At 51.3% G+C, this 14,811-nt stretch overlaps 5 protein-coding genes across 5 annotated transcripts; 3 read left to right on the top strand and 2 right to left on the bottom strand.

The window, feature by feature from the left end:
* Nucleotides 1–198: 198 nt before the first annotated feature.
* N7509_010758 (cytochrome b-c1 complex subunit 9) lies at nucleotides 199–895 on the top strand (the record flags this gene model as incomplete). The annotated part of the gene is made up of 4 exons (XM_056635395.1): nucleotides 199–350; nucleotides 548–613; nucleotides 687–735; nucleotides 833–895. The coding sequence occupies 4 exons, from the start codon at nucleotides 199–201 to the stop codon at nucleotides 893–895; spliced, it is 330 nt and encodes a 109-aa protein (XP_056486015.1).
* Nucleotides 896–1,682: 787 nt separating this feature from the next.
* Nucleotides 1,683–8,229, top strand: N7509_010757 (putative ubiquitin-protein ligase E3 component (UBR1); the record flags this gene model as incomplete). The annotated part of the gene is made up of 3 exons (XM_056635394.1): nucleotides 1,683–3,190; nucleotides 3,229–7,890; nucleotides 7,962–8,229. 3 exons carry the CDS (start codon nucleotides 1,683–1,685, stop codon nucleotides 8,227–8,229), a joined length of 6,438 nt encoding a protein of 2,145 aa, XP_056486014.1.
* A 548-nt stretch (nucleotides 8,230–8,777) lies between these two features.
* N7509_010756 (uncharacterized protein) lies at nucleotides 8,778–10,468 on the bottom strand (the record flags this gene model as incomplete). Its single annotated transcript, XM_056635393.1, has 2 exons — nucleotides 8,778–10,251; nucleotides 10,314–10,468. 2 exons carry the CDS (start codon nucleotides 10,466–10,468, stop codon nucleotides 8,778–8,780), a joined length of 1,629 nt encoding a protein of 542 aa, XP_056486013.1.
* Nucleotides 10,469–10,958: 490 nt separating this feature from the next.
* On the top strand, nucleotides 10,959–12,251 carry N7509_010755 (uncharacterized protein; the record flags this gene model as incomplete). The annotated part of the gene is made up of 1 exon (XM_056635392.1): nucleotides 10,959–12,251. The coding sequence occupies one exon, from the start codon at nucleotides 10,959–10,961 to the stop codon at nucleotides 12,249–12,251; it is 1,293 nt and encodes a 430-aa protein (XP_056486012.1).
* A 263-nt stretch (nucleotides 12,252–12,514) lies between these two features.
* N7509_010754 (SNARE-binding exocyst subunit SEC6) lies at nucleotides 12,515–14,797 on the bottom strand (the record flags this gene model as incomplete). Its single annotated transcript, XM_056635391.1, has 1 exon — nucleotides 12,515–14,797. One exon carries the CDS (start codon nucleotides 14,795–14,797, stop codon nucleotides 12,515–12,517), a length of 2,283 nt encoding a protein of 760 aa, XP_056486011.1.
* Between the last annotated feature and the right edge of the window lie 14 nt (nucleotides 14,798–14,811).

The following is a 14,811-nucleotide window of genomic DNA, read 5'->3' as shown; positions in this document are numbered from 1 at the left end:
CGAGGGCGATGAGAGGAGGAGGAGGGAATCGGAGAAACAAAGACGAAAAAAAGGTTGTAAATGATCGAATGCACCAACCTAAGTAGAGGACTGTAATTTACCCCCGACAGAGCAATCGTCGAGAGTCCTGGAAAGGAATTCGAGAATATCAAAAAACCCAAAAACAAAGCAAGCCCAACTGCGGCTTCGAGTGAACGGATGGCCGGAGGGGACGCGGTCAATGGCCAATCAGCGAGCCGGGAATTCCCGCTGCTTTTCGTCCTCAGCGAATTCAGCCAACTTCAACCTCTTCAATCCCTCCGTTCGACTCCCCACCTCATTGTCAGCACAACTCCTTCACAATGGCCGGCGTAAGTCTTTCTCAAGCCTTTGACTACAATGCTTTCCCTGCAGCTTGAAGTTTCCGAGCTAACTGGTTGTCGCGCGATCACAGATCTCCAACGTTATCTACCAGCATGTCTCCCACCCCCAACCCCCAACCCCATGATCGTGGTCGCAGTCGCAGTCGCAATCGCCCTCGCCTTTCCTCTCTCTAACCGTCTTCTAGGTCCATCATTCGTAAGAATGCGGTCTTCCTGACCACCATCTTCGCCGGTGCCTTCGCCTTCGAGCTGTGCGTTACATCCTACCTACCCACCCCCCTTCCATATTATACAACAACTTCTGACCAAACTTCTGCACAACAGCTCCTTCGACACCTTCTCCAACAAGGTTTGGGATTCCTGGAACGCCGGTGTATGTGTTTTCGCTCTTCTTTCTCGAATACCTCGGTCGACCCGATCTCCCGGATCGCCCGATTTCTATCCGAATATCTTGCTAACCCCATGTTCAGCGCCAATGGAAGGACATCAAGCCCCGTTACCTGGTCCAGGCCGAGGAGGAGGATGATGATTAAATCCGCCCATGATCAAATGAGGTTAATTCCTGCGGTCTATATAGGTAGACTGTCAGGGGGGGAAGGAAGTGATGGAAAAGCGAATGAGGAATTCAATTGCCGCAGCCTTGTGATCTTATACTTATTCCAGCTGCGGGCTTGTACGCGATAGACAGAAATCTGTATTTGACTTGACTATTTTTTCTGGAGTGCCGTGCCCTTTTTTTGCCCAGTTTCGAAAGTGAAAAGTGGTGGCTGCATTGCATGTATTGCCCGTAGCGTAGCGGCCGCGGTGACCGCGCTGTGGCGTTGGGGCAGCAGCGAGACCGCTCCGCCGATGTCATAGGTAAAAATGCCAGTGCTTCTCCATCGTTCATATCCCTCCTTCTCTTCTCTACCCTTAGACTACCACTTTTTTCTCATCCCTCCCAACTCGCTCTCTACCTACATCTTGTCGTTTCTATTATTCGGACGAGGTGATTGCTTAGTGGAAAGGTTGATCGTGCTTTGCGACCTCATCGGCCCACATCTCGCCTGTAATTCCTCCTTCCCCCCACTACGATCGTCCAGTCTCGCAGACTGAAGACACAACCATTTGACCTCTCCTGACACTGCGCTCATTCTTAGGACTTGTCTAGTTATAGCGGAGATTTTCTTTTCAACTGGTTCGAGTATCCTGGACGATTTCGATACGCTCGGTACTCCCGATTCAGACTACCTTCCGCCTCACGGGCCAACGGCTCTCGACCTTCACACCTGTGACAGACGAGCGGCAGGTCCTCTCGATTTCTGCTCAACCCTGTAAGCCATGCACATGCTCGCAGAGTGTGAGAGGATCCTCGGCGATGGTCTGTTACGACTGCCACAGCAGCACGGCTACCGATATGGCCCGCAGGCCGAGAGGGATTTGCTAGAGCTTCTCTTTCGGTCGCTCGTGGGACACAATGAAGAACTCATACACCACCTATTTCCCGATGGCGCCCCAACAGGTTCCTGGAAACTGGCCGAATCTCAGGGTGCTCGCGAAGGAGCAGAGTATAGCGAGGCCGCGCGGGGCAAGCGATGTGGTCATATTTTCCGTGCCGGCGAGGCTACCTACCGTTGCTTGACCTGCGCCTCGGACGATACCTGTGTACTATGTAGCCGATGCTTCGATTCGTCCGACCACACAGGTCATCAATATCAAATTTCCCTATCTTCGGGGAACTGCGGTTGCTGTGATTGCGGTGACGACGAGGCTTGGCGATTACCGCTCTGTTGCGCGATTCATACGGACAATGGCGACGACGAGGAGAAGGAGCGCAGAAAAATCGAGCTTCCATCCGAACTCTTGTCCTCGATTCGGTTGACTATATCCCGCGTGTTGGATTACTTCTGTGATGTCATTTCATGCTCCCCGGAGCAATTGCGTCTGCCGAAAACCGTGGAAGGAATCAAGGCAGATGAAGAAGCGTCGCGGTTGCGTCCGAACTGGTATGGTGCTGGTGACCTAGAAGAGGAAGAGCCTGAGTTTGCTCTATTACTATGGAACGATGAAAAACATACCATTCGTGACGTCTCCAACCAGGTCACGCGGGCATGCCGTGAACGCGAGAGCTTCGGTATCGCCCGCGCCCATGAGACGAATGACATTGGCCGTAGTGTCATCAAGTACTCGAAGGATCTGCAGAAGCTACTCGGAGTGTCGCGCGTTATAGAACAGATCAAGGTTACGGTTACGGTGCGCTCTTCTCGAGACACGTTCCGTGAACAAATGTGTGGAACTATAGTTGAATGGCTCGCCGATATTGCTGGCTGCAGCATTCTGGAGGACAACGAAATCTTCCGACAGGCTATTTGCGAAGAGCTCCTCAGTCCATGGCGGAAGGGAAGTGGTGGTTATAATGAAGATATTGGAATGAAAGGTATCGATGACCATGAGATTGCGGAGCATGCTCGACGCCGCCCTGTCCTACTTTCATTGCCAAACCACGGGCAAATTGTGGTGCAGGTTAATGAAGCTGTGGATGAAGGTATCGATGAAGATGAAGATGACGAGAATGGCCCGGACGAAGATGACGAGGACTATGTGGAAGCCCATGACGATGCAGATGACGAGGACGATGATATGGAGCTTACCCTCGCCCACCTTCAGGATCCTGGAGATGATGATGGAGATATGGATATGGACGGAACTGTCATTGACGAAGAAGAGCTGGCTCTCGCAGAGCGAATTCTGGCCGACCTAGCCCGTGGTGGACGAGCACCTCTTCGCGCGGCAACCCAGGAGCCGGAAGAGACATCGGAGCAGCAAAACCCCCCCCTGAAGAGGCACCGGTAGTCGATACGGGGAATCAACCGCCCAACCCCAACAGCTATGTCCCTATCCCGCGAACACCTTCACACGTGGTTAGGCCTAAACCTGGAGGGACAGAAAGCCACTGGCAAGTCCAGCCTCCAACACATGCTCCTGGGGAGAAGGTTGCTGCTTACGAAGATTTGTGGCAACGCACCCGTCTGGATTGGCTCGTGCTTTATGATCTGAGGTTGTGGAAGAAAACTAGGACTGATCTTCGCGACCTCTACATTAGCACAGTTGTCAATGTGCCACAGTTCAAGCGCATTATGGGTCTTCGCCTGTCTGCACTCTATACAGCCCTGGCTCAGCTTTATCTTATTGCAGACAGAGAGCCGGACCACTCCATTGTGAACCTTTCGCTACAACTTTTGACCACCCCGTCTATCACGGAGGAAATCGTCCTCCGCGGGAACTTCCTCACCAAAGTCATGTCTATTCTGTACACTTTCTTGACAACCAGACAGGTTGAAGAACCTCATGCTGTCAACCCTAATGCAACTTTGGCGTTTGATGCCGGCTCGGTCACAAACAGACGTCTCTACCATTTCTTCCTCGATCTCCGCTACCTCCTCCAGTCCGAATATGTACAGCATCGCGTTCGCACCGAGGAGCAATACCTACCCCAATTCCTCGATCTCGTCAAACTTTCACAGGGTATCTGTCCCAATGTCCGTGCGGTGGGCGAACATGTGGAGTATGAAACCGACGCCTGGATCAGCGCCTCCATTCTCATGCGCGAAATCAACCGCCTCTGTCAACAGTTCTGCGAAGCTTTCCGAAGCCCTGAGATCGACAATGGAGAGAATTTGCTACGTGCAATTAAGACGACCACCGTCACAGCAGTCCTACACTCAGCTGGTGTTGAGCGCAAGCGCTTTGACCAAGCAGAAATCAAAGAAGAGGTCCGATTCAAAACGTTGCAGCCATTTGACTTCGAAGTCGGCGCCTCCGGCCAAATTCCCTGCCACCGAGTCGTCGAATTTGTCGTCGAGAAGGGATCTATTAGTTTCCACCACGCAATTCACTACACCCTGTCGTGGCTGATTGAGTGCGGTCGGGGAATTAGCAGCGACGTGATGCGTCGCACTCTCTTCGAAGCTGCAGAGACCGCCAGGGAACATCTTCATGCAGCAAAGGTTGCCAACAACCAGCCCATCGATGATAGCCTTCTCGCTCTTGGACCGGAGGATCTTCTTTTGATCATGATTGACTACCCGCTCAGAGTGTGTGCTTGGCTTGCACAAATGAAGGCCGGTATGTGGGTTCGCAACGGTCTCAGCCTTCGACACCAGATGTCCCAGTATCGCGGTGTTTCATCTCGCAACTTCGCCTATTATCGGGACATATTCCTTCTCCAAACCGCGCTGGTCACCTGTGACCCCAGCAGAGTCCTTGCCTCCATCGCACATCGATTCGGAATTGTTGATTGGATGTTCCGCAATTACGTTCCTCGACCTGGTTACGAGGATTCCCAGATCATTGACGTTGCCGAGGAGTTTGTTCATCTCCTGGTTATCCTCTTGACCGATCGAACTTCTGTCTCTGCAATTGATGACAGCGTTCACATGACAAAGGAAACAATCAGTCGCGACATTGCCCACGTCTTGTGCTTCAAGCCTCTGTCGTTCTCCGATCTCTCCACTCGTCTGAACGATAAGTTACAAGACTCTGATATGTTCCAGGGTGTGCTAGAAGAAGTCACCCATTTCCACTTCCCCGAGGGCGTTAATGACTCTGGCAAGTTCGAACTGAAAAAGGAGTATTTGGATCTAGTAGACCCCTATAGTACCCACTTCTCGAAGAACCAGCGTGACGAAGCGGAAAATATCTATAAGGAGTGGATGGCTAAGAAGACTGGCAAGAATGCGTCCGACATTGTGTTTGAGCCGAAGCTTCGACCCATCAGCTCTGGTGTTTTCTCCGATCTTCCTCGATTCACCGGAACTATGTTGTTTGCGCAGATTGTGCACCAATGCCTAGAATATGTGCTTGTGTCCCAACAAAGCACACCTTCCATCCCGCCGACACGCGTGGAAACATTCCTCCAAGTTTTGTTGCATCTCATCCTTGCATCAGTCCTCGAGGATGACCCTCGGGATGGTGACATGGAGACCGAACAAGGTAAATCGTTCAACCTCCATGCTCTCACCAAGACTAGAGAGATTGCCGCTGGTCATTTGACCATTGTGGGTCTTCTGGAGAAGATCTCTGTCACAGGCGAATTTGCTTCGTGTGGTCCCAAGATCCGTCATATCCTCAAGCGACTGTGGCAAAAGCAACCTCGAACCTATGCGGCTGCAACGGCCTCCCTCAAATTCCCCTTTGATCGCATCGATACAAACTCCCCAGCCATCGACATCGACAATGAAAAGGAAGCAAAGAGAAGGCATGCTGCTGAGAGAAATGCAAAGGTAATGGCCCAGTTCCAACAGCAACAGCAAAGTTTCTTGGAGAAGCAAGGCGATATCGATTGGGGCGAAGAGGACTTCAGCGACCTTGAGTCTGATGAGGCTTCCCATGAAACCAAGACTTGGAAATACCCCAGCGGTACATGTCTCTTGTGCCAGGAAAGGTGCCAAGAAGAAACTGCCGATTCGCGACTCTACGGTACCTTTGCAATGATCCAAGACAGCACAATCTTGCGACAGACCGATATCAGGGATGCAGACAGGATCCGTGAAGCTCTCAAAACTCCTTCGAGTCTTGACAGGTCTGCGGAAGACATTCGTCCCTTTGGTGTTGCCGGGGAAAATCGGACAGAGATACGCCGTCTTGATTCGGCCGGTGGTACTGTAATTAGTAATAAGGTCGGATTGAGCAAAGGCTTCAACCCTCGAAATACCTTGCGAGGGCCTGTGACTACCGGATGTGGTCATATTATGCATTTCTCGTGCTTTGATGCCTACAACAACGCGACGCAACGACGCCAAAACCAGCAAATCGCCCGCCAACATCCTGAAAATATTGTACTGAAGGAATTTGTTTGCCCCTTGTGCAAGGCTCTCGGCAATGCATTCCTCCCGATCGTCTGGAAAGGCAAAGAAGAATCTTACCCTGGCGCTCTAAACACTTCCTCATCCTTTGATGAATTGATGAACACTGGGCTGAAGACGGCTCTAAACCAGTCTCAGAACTATCCTGTTCTCATGACTGAGAAAGAAAAGGCATACCAACAGCCATATTCTGAATTGTTCAAGGATTATCTATCGAGAACATTGGTCACTCCACTCTCGTCGAAGATATCACAGTTGTTGTCTTCGCCTGTTTTGTCTGGCGGTGTGTCGGGTTATTTGCAATCAACTCGGTCGACTATGCCAGGTATTTTCCCAGGCACTGAGGACATGTCGCCGTCAAGTCCGCTGCAACAGGCTGTGACCCCTGCTGATGGGCCAATCTTTGAACTCATGAAAATTGTCAGGAGACTCAAGAGTACCATCCAAATGAACCACGTCAACTCCATCTTCAGCAGTACTCCCGAGAACATCAATTCGGATGAGCTCGCTCACACAGACTCTTTGATTCGCAGCTTTGGATTGAGTATTGCGGCTGTTGAAATCGCCCAGCGAGGTGTTCAGTCGGATCCCGGGTCGACTCTCCTGGAGACGATTCCTCCTTTGACACTGACTCATTTGCGTGTTCTAGCGGAGACCGCACTCACATATGCTGCTGTCGCATGTGTCTCTAGCAACCCGCAAAAGAGTCGTCCGAGCAATGAATTCCAGGAACTGCACCGGCAAAAGATCTGCCAGCTGCTTGTTGGACACCCTTGTCTTAGCGGGACTCCACTTCTCAACGATGTTAGGAACATCGAACCCCTGCTGGCCATGGATACATTTGTCTTCCTGGCTGAAAGTTCTATTTCTCTGCTCCCTGTTCTTCACATCGACGTTCGTCATCTTATCCAGATGTGCTATGTGGCCGAGATCGTCAAGGTCGCCGTTACTTTCATTCTGTGGCCTCTTGGTCTGAAGGAGGAGCTCTCTAAGCACGGTGAAGAGGATCTGCCTGGTGCAAATGTCTCCGGCGAGGAATATGCAGTTACCAAGCATTTCTTTGATTCCATTGTGGCAGAGCTCAAGGCAAACTCCGTTGGGCGCGCTGAGGGATCATCCTTCCCCGCTGAGAGTGGATACGTCAAGGATGGTGAAGAGTCAGCGACTCCCAACATCATCATTGCACTCCGACGTCTCGTTTCTAATTACGCACTCACCTTCCTGCGCAAGTCCGTAATCTTGCTTCACGTCCAGCATGGTGTCGATTTCCCCAATACCGGCTTCAACGACATAGATGCGCCTGAGCTGGATCGACTCACGAAGGTTCTGCATTTGCCGACCCTGGACGAAATCTTGATGTCCATCAACCCCGCGCGGACCAGCAACAACCTCTTTGATACAGTTATCTCGGGCTGGATCTTCCACTGGAACGCATCTCGCTCGGGTATCAGATTCGAAGATCACCGGCTCTGGCCCAGTCTCCCCCATCCCGCCATCTTTGAGCTTGTTGGTCTTCCTGAGCACTTTGACAGCCTCATCGAGGAGGCAAACCGTCGCCGCTGCCCCAACTCAAAGAAGGAGCTTAGCGACCCGAGCATCTGTCTTTTCTGTGGAGACATTTTCTGCTCGCAGGCAGTATGCTGCATGCACAACAAGCTAGGCGGTTGCAATCAGCATGTCCAGAAGTATGTTTTCATTTCCATTCCCTAACTAGATCTCCATATATCAGACCACTGACCCATTTCCCGAATTACAGGTGTGGCAAGAATATCGGTCTCTTTATCAATATCCGAAAGTGCACAGTTCTCTACCTCCACAACCAAAACGGATCCTGGCACACTGCCCCATACCTGGATCGTCACGGCGAGGTTGACCCCGGCCTCCGCCGCAACCGCCAACTAATCCTCAACCAGAAGCGATACGACAAGCTTCTTCGCGATGTATGGCTTTCGCACGGCGTTCCGGCGACTATCAGTCGTAAGCTGGAATCGGAGATTAACAATGGTGGATGGGAAACGATTTAACGAAGTCCATAAAAGCGGTGACTGGATCATGGTTTTCTTTTGATCTGGTAGTATTATATATCTGATGGCGAACTGGGGTTGTGGTTTTTTCTCTCATTCCAAGGTTTTATTCAGTGTGCTTTATTCTGTCCGGGTGCCTACAGGATTAAAAGACTCATCTCGTGGTGACTGTTTACAGTATTTGTAGCTAGTGATATTATGCTCCTGCGAGTATACTAGTAGTAGTACCATTGCAACATGTACACCGTTTCCTCAAGACTACTAGTATTGATCAAATCTCATTCAGACCTTGGAACCTTAAAATATTACCTGGCCAGGTGGGCATGATCTCCGCCCGGTTTCAACTTGGAACCTTCAAGTTGGAAGCCTGAGGCTTTTAATTCTTTATGATATAGGACTTCCCATCGGTACGATATCCGAGTAGGGATTATGAACCACGGGACAAACTGTTACTAACTAGGGGATTTACTGCATTTGAATAGCGAACAAGAGTTTCCCAGGCCCAAGCCTGAAATTCATGAAGAGTGCGGCGCATATGTTCTACCTAATCAATCTTTCTTCCGTCCTTCAAGGACTGACATCACATCCGATACGCTATTCTTGTCGCCCTTCTTCTTCTTGGGCCCACGCTTGCGTTTTTTAGCTCCTCCTCTTTCCTGGCCGTCGCCATCATCATCAAAGTCGAGGAGAGGCACATCCTCTTCTTCGCCATCCTCGTTTCGACTTCCACCGAATCCCATATCCATATCTGCTGCGTCCATGGCGTCTCGTCGCCGAGCTTCCTCGAGGAATTTCTTTTGTCGGAGAGCGGACTCGCCGAATTCGCCAGAATCTTCTGCTGAAGGTGATGTTTGTCGAAGAGCGGCTGCTCGTTTCAGAGCTGCCATGATTGTAGGGTCTTTCATGAGAGGGTTGGACCTGTCTTCTGGTTCTTCTTCCATGACAGCATCGGATGTGCTGGTACTGAAATAATTCCGTTTGGCGGGTTGCTTCTCGTCTTCGAGACGTTCCCCGTCTTCCGTTGAATCCTTTGCGTCTGACTTTTTCCCGAGCTTCTCTTTGGCTTCGCCTTCTTCATCTGATGACGAGTCATCGTCGTCTTCGATCCCGGCAAGAGGATCGTAGTCCGCACCAACGCCTGCGAAGATGTCATCGTCGTCGTCATCCGGAGTAGCATTGGCGGCAGCTTTAGCGGCAATTTCGGCAGGCACCTCCATCCCCCAGGGCTTAGCATCCTCGGACTTTGAAAGTTCGGAAGAAGGTGCCGTTTCGCCGGGCTTGTCAATCCAGCGCACCTTACGCTTGGTATTGCCTTGCGCGTCGGTAATGACTAGGACCTCCCGGCGCCTACCATTCTCTGCAACCTCCACAAATCGCTTCTTCTCTGGCTTGTCATCCCCAAGCTTCTTGAACCGGGAGCCCAACGTAGACTCTGGCGGTGGACGCGGTGCGGCTCGACTAGCCTTAAGTTCCCTCAGGATCTCGTCGCGAGTCTTCTTGCGCGGCGGGGGAGGCGCCATAGTGCCCTTCTTCTTCTCCTTCTGTGCCTTTGGAGCAGCCGTAGTTTGTTCCAGTCCCTTTTCTTCCATTAATTGCTCGAATTCCTCTTCGGCCATCTCAGCAGAGAGGGGTTCTTCCCGCGGTACTGGCTCCGGTTTCTCGGCTGCCTTAGAGATATCCTCGCCAGCTTTGACTCGCTTGAGAAGCGTCCAGTCCAGTCCCTTAATCATATGTGTGCTCCCGACATCACCGCCAACACCCAGCTCCGAACAAAGCTTATCGAAGGTCGCTTGGTCGATTTGGCCTAGTTTGACCATTTCCTCCAACGCTTTGACGCGCTTTTGGAGATCATCTGGGTTCTCGTCTTCGGTGTTACGTTGTTGTGCGCGATCTTGATACCCTTCTGGCAGCTTGCTTCCCTTCGGCGCGGCAGAGGACTTGAATCGCTTGCTTGGTCGGTCGTCGGTTTCGCGGCGTTGCTCGGCCAGTTGGCGCGCAAAGTCTACTCCAGTCACGGAGCGTCTGGTAATAGATCAATCTATTAGTTCACAATATACCAATCCATTTCTCGGGAGGTGACGTACGGGGTCATGGGGATGCTGGAGCGCATTCGCGAACCCAGGAGGCCACCGGGGGTTGCGCTGCCGGGAGCTGCATTGCGCGCTGGGGTGTTGGACTTTTCGGCTGAATTTGAGGATGAGTTCCCCGCCAGCATCCGGCGGAACTGGTCATTATTCATTATCGCGATGTTGGACTCGCTGAGAGCCTAAGTTGAGTATGGAGGGACCTCGGGGGAGGTCGAATTTGAAAGGGCTTGGCGGGCGATAAGAACGGCTATCACCGCGGGAGAAGTTAAGGTACCTTTAGTATTAGGGTACCCTGGGGTATAGAGTTATAGAGTATGGGTTAGATACCAGTAGTCACTAGGGCTTAGGTACTTCATTATTTAAATACATCGTGTTTAACATATCAACAGATTTGCTATTTGTTTTTGGCCAGCCGAATAAACCTGATCAGCCTAACTACTAGACTAGTATAGAGCTGGGCCCGTGCGTCTATCAAATTGGCCACTTGCACTGAGGTGATTCGGGCCATCATCTGTCATTGCCCGCTTCAACTACTCTTTCAAACTATACCATATGGGCATACATCGGCCGATCTGGCCCTTTTCTCTATCTATTCATTTAGCCTTTAGATGCAACTCGTTTTCAACATTGAGCCAACCAGTCATGGCCGAGGCCAAGCGTAACGCCTCCGGGTCCAAACCCCAACCTCGAAATCAACGTCCAGAAAAGAAGCCGCCTCTAACACATTTTCTGTGTCTGCCTCTCGTGAATGAAGCTTCTCTCCCGCAGCTTGAGACATCCGTCGCCACATTCAAAGCAGCATATCCGCCTGTGCCGGTAGCAGAATTGCCTCACAGCCCAGGCCCCGCGGTCCACCAAGACATCTCGCGTCCGCTCATCCCCCATGGTGCTCTGCGTCCACTGGGAACTCTCCACCTGACTCTAGGTGTAATGAGTCTTGCAAAAAAGGATCGTCTCGGTGAGGCTTTGTCGTTTTTCCACTCGTTGGACTTACGCGCTCTGATGTGCGAGGCGGAGCGCGTGGCTGGTGACTTGCGGGCCACGCAATTATCCTCGAAGGATCTCCGTGGCATCGATACGCCTCCTGAATCTTGCCATGCACCCTTAAATCATTCAAATGAATTCATGATTTCTCTGGAGTCCCTTCATGCCTTGCCACGTGCTAAGACGGCGACGGTCCTACATGCTTCTCCGGTTGACCCAACTGGTCGCCTATATCCATTCTGCATTATGCTACGGGATAAATTCATTGAAGCCGGATTCATTGTAGGAGAGGGTGAAAAGAAGTCAGACATGAAGAGTATTACCCCGAATAAAGATGCCCAGCCTTCCTCTACCTGTCCAGATCTGGCGGCTGAGGACAATGTTTCACCAAAACAAGAGGAACATCGCGAAGGACACCTCACAGTGACACGAGAACCGAAATTGGATCCATATGAGACTGCTCTAGCACGCAAGCCAAAACCGCGACCCTTATTACTACATGCTACGCTAGTCAACACGATCTATGTCCGCGGCCGGCCGAAAGCAAGACGCGGAAATGGTCCAAAGCACAAGGGTGGACCTAAGCGCATCGAATTCGATGCTAGGCATCTTTTAGCCAGATATCGCGATTACTATATCGATGAAGCTCGGACAATACCTCGCAACTTTTCAGACCTTATCCACCACGACGAAAATGCCAGGGATTCTGCAGGCCAGATCCCGTTTATCTGGGCGGACAAGATCCCCATCGATTCGATCTGTATCTGTGAGATGGGCGCTAAGAAGCTCGATCTTGATAATGCTGCGATGGCAGATCCAGCGAGTGCGCTGTGGACTGCGCGGCTAGGAGAGAAGTACACTGTTGTTGCGCAGCGGAATATTGGCTCCACGGGAGCGTCTAGTAGGCCGATCAGCCAGGGGAGTGTCGACGGGGGTGTCAGGTTGCGTTGATATTGGCTCTCCATCTTTTACACGATGAGAATATCCATGTTCTAATGGGCTTCATTTCTATTATTCATGCTCTTAGGTTACTTGCAATATAATTGAAGACAATCCACCTCAAGCCCGCTTGAGGTGGTGGAGATGGTATAATGCCCAAACAAACCAAGGCTGCGGGCGCTCTTCTGAAGGTTATTTGACCTTCACCAGAGAAAAAGACCTTATCCTTCCGCAGTTGACAAAATGCAGATCAACACGAGTTGGCTCTGATTACATTATCTCACACGGCTCATTATAGTCTCCATGCCCCGCTCAACAGACATCTCAGCCGCCTTGGCCTTAACAGCACTGAGCATACTGCGCTCAAAGTCATCGCGGTCACGCAGTACAGCCTCCACCCATGACAACTGGAGATCCCAATACTCGATTTTGAAAGACTCGTAAACATCGACAACGGGCTGACCCTTGTCGGCCTCGAGCAAGCGAACCAACCAATTGACAAGTCGCCACTTCTGCTTGATCGTGGCTTCGAAAGAATCTTCGTATTTTTGGAAGAAGGCAAAGACTGTAAGGACGTCGTCCTTGAATTTCTCCGTGAAGGGATCCACGAAGCGGCGGAACTTGACGCCCCGGTTGCGAACCGAAGACAGATACCGCACTAGCAATTCATCTGAAAGTTCCTCGACCAAAATGTCCACCAATGAAGGATGCAGTACGGGCGAGTAATCGGCCATATAATCGTCAAATGTAGAGGTGATACGTTTGATCGCGTACTCGCCGTACCATTTCGGTGTGAACAGCTCCGTAACAACAGTGGGAAGATCCACGCTAAACACAATGTCGACAAATTGTGACAGGCAGTGTGTGCTCAGATCGACGTAGCCATCGCGCAGGGCATCCAGCTCGGAGCTGGCGCGCGTTGCCATGTACTTTGGTGTCACCAACGGCTCGATGTCGCGCTTGAACCTGGTCAAGTATCCCATCTGGCCGGTGTCTTCGTTGTCATCGATACAGGCAATCTGGTCGTTGGCCACGCCGACTAGCCAGTCCTGAAGTATTTGAACGCCCTCTGGCTGGTCGTTACTGGGGGCCTTATTCTTGGCACACTCCTCGTCAAGTAATGCCTGCCACGCGCTCTGTCGACCCTTGAGCGCCCGGAACATGGCATCGATGACACCTTCAACCACGTCTGCTCGCTCAGAGGCCCCTGCAGCCACAACCTGCTCGTGCAGCATGCGCCACATGTCTCCAATGGTTTTCGTACGGAAGTACCCATCGGAGTTGTTCTCCAATGCGTCTGGTTGTCGCTCGATGAGTCCCTTCTTTTCAGTGTCGAAGATACGTTCCATCCATTCTTCCACGGCGTTGATAATGACACTCTGCCATTGGCGGACCAATTCTGGCTCACGGTCATCCAGTAAATTAGGTTGGAGGTCAGTTGGGGCCCAGCCAAGCTTCTTCATCTTCTTGTAGTATTTCTCGCTCCAGTGGATGATCTTCAACAAGTTGTCCGCAGGAACCTCTGGGTCGTCAATCATCCCAACAAGGAAATTGTGCATCATTCGGTGATAGATATCGGTATATGTCTTGTAGATCTTCCACTTCTTGGGAACAAGGTTCTGCATGCCTTTTTGCACCGTGAAGAGGTCGTTGAAGTACCAACGGAAACTCTTCTCAAGGTGGTCAGGATCACCTAGGAACTCTTCCTTTGTGTTTTCAAATTGATTTTGGGCGTAGAATTCGACCGCTTGTAAGAATTTCTCTTTGTAGCCCCGAACAGTCTTGGGGCCGATGTTCATAGACTTGAAGCGGCTCGCCAGGTCCTTATGATCCTTTTGAGCCTCCTGCAAGGCACGCACAGTATCATCGTTCTTCTCTTCGTTAAGCACAACCACGGCCAGCCGAACGACCATGCTCTTATTATCTTCTTGCACCAACGGAATGATATTCATGCACGCTGTACCCAGGTGATCATCGAACCAATCAATAACCGAGTCCAATCCTTGGAAGTATTCTGTCAAAGTCTCCTCGCTGCTGTTGTCCTGCGCCTTGCGAATCTGATCCATTGCCTCGTCACGGAAATCTCGTAGACGAGAGATCTGCATATGCGCCTTGAGCAGGTTTGGTTGATTCTCCAGATCATCGTCATCCTCCCTTAAAAGATCCTCCACTTCCTGGATATCCGCATTAAAATTCTCCAGTCCCTTCTTCATCATCAATGTAGCGTCGAACTGTCGTTGGATGCTAGCCAGCTTATCGATCTGTGCGAAATCCTCCACGCTATCCTGTGATTCTGTGCATAGCTTGTCGATGCCTTGAAGCTCATCTTTGGTCTTGGAGACTTGTCTTTGTCCCTCGGTCAAGATACCAATACTCCGCTGCACGGCTTCGAGCTGATCGCGAAGGCCCTCCCGAAGTCGAGAGTCGACAGCGGTCTTCTTTCGTTGATATTCGGCCTTCAATCCACCGATCTTGTCCAGGTCTTCCGGATGGCGCAGGAGATCCTCCAGCTTAGGCATGACGACCGTGCCATCGGTGTTGCCGCCGTTCTGCGCCATGATGACGGTGGCCT

Source organism: Penicillium cosmopolitanum, assembly GCF_028827165.1.
Source record: "Penicillium cosmopolitanum strain IBT 29677 chromosome Unknown utg000009l:1.0-9042332.0:1.0-9050551.0, whole genome shotgun sequence".
NCBI lineage: Eukaryota > Fungi > Ascomycota > Eurotiomycetes > Eurotiales > Aspergillaceae > Penicillium > Penicillium cosmopolitanum.
This window is presented reverse-complemented; position numbering and strand designations above follow the sequence as displayed.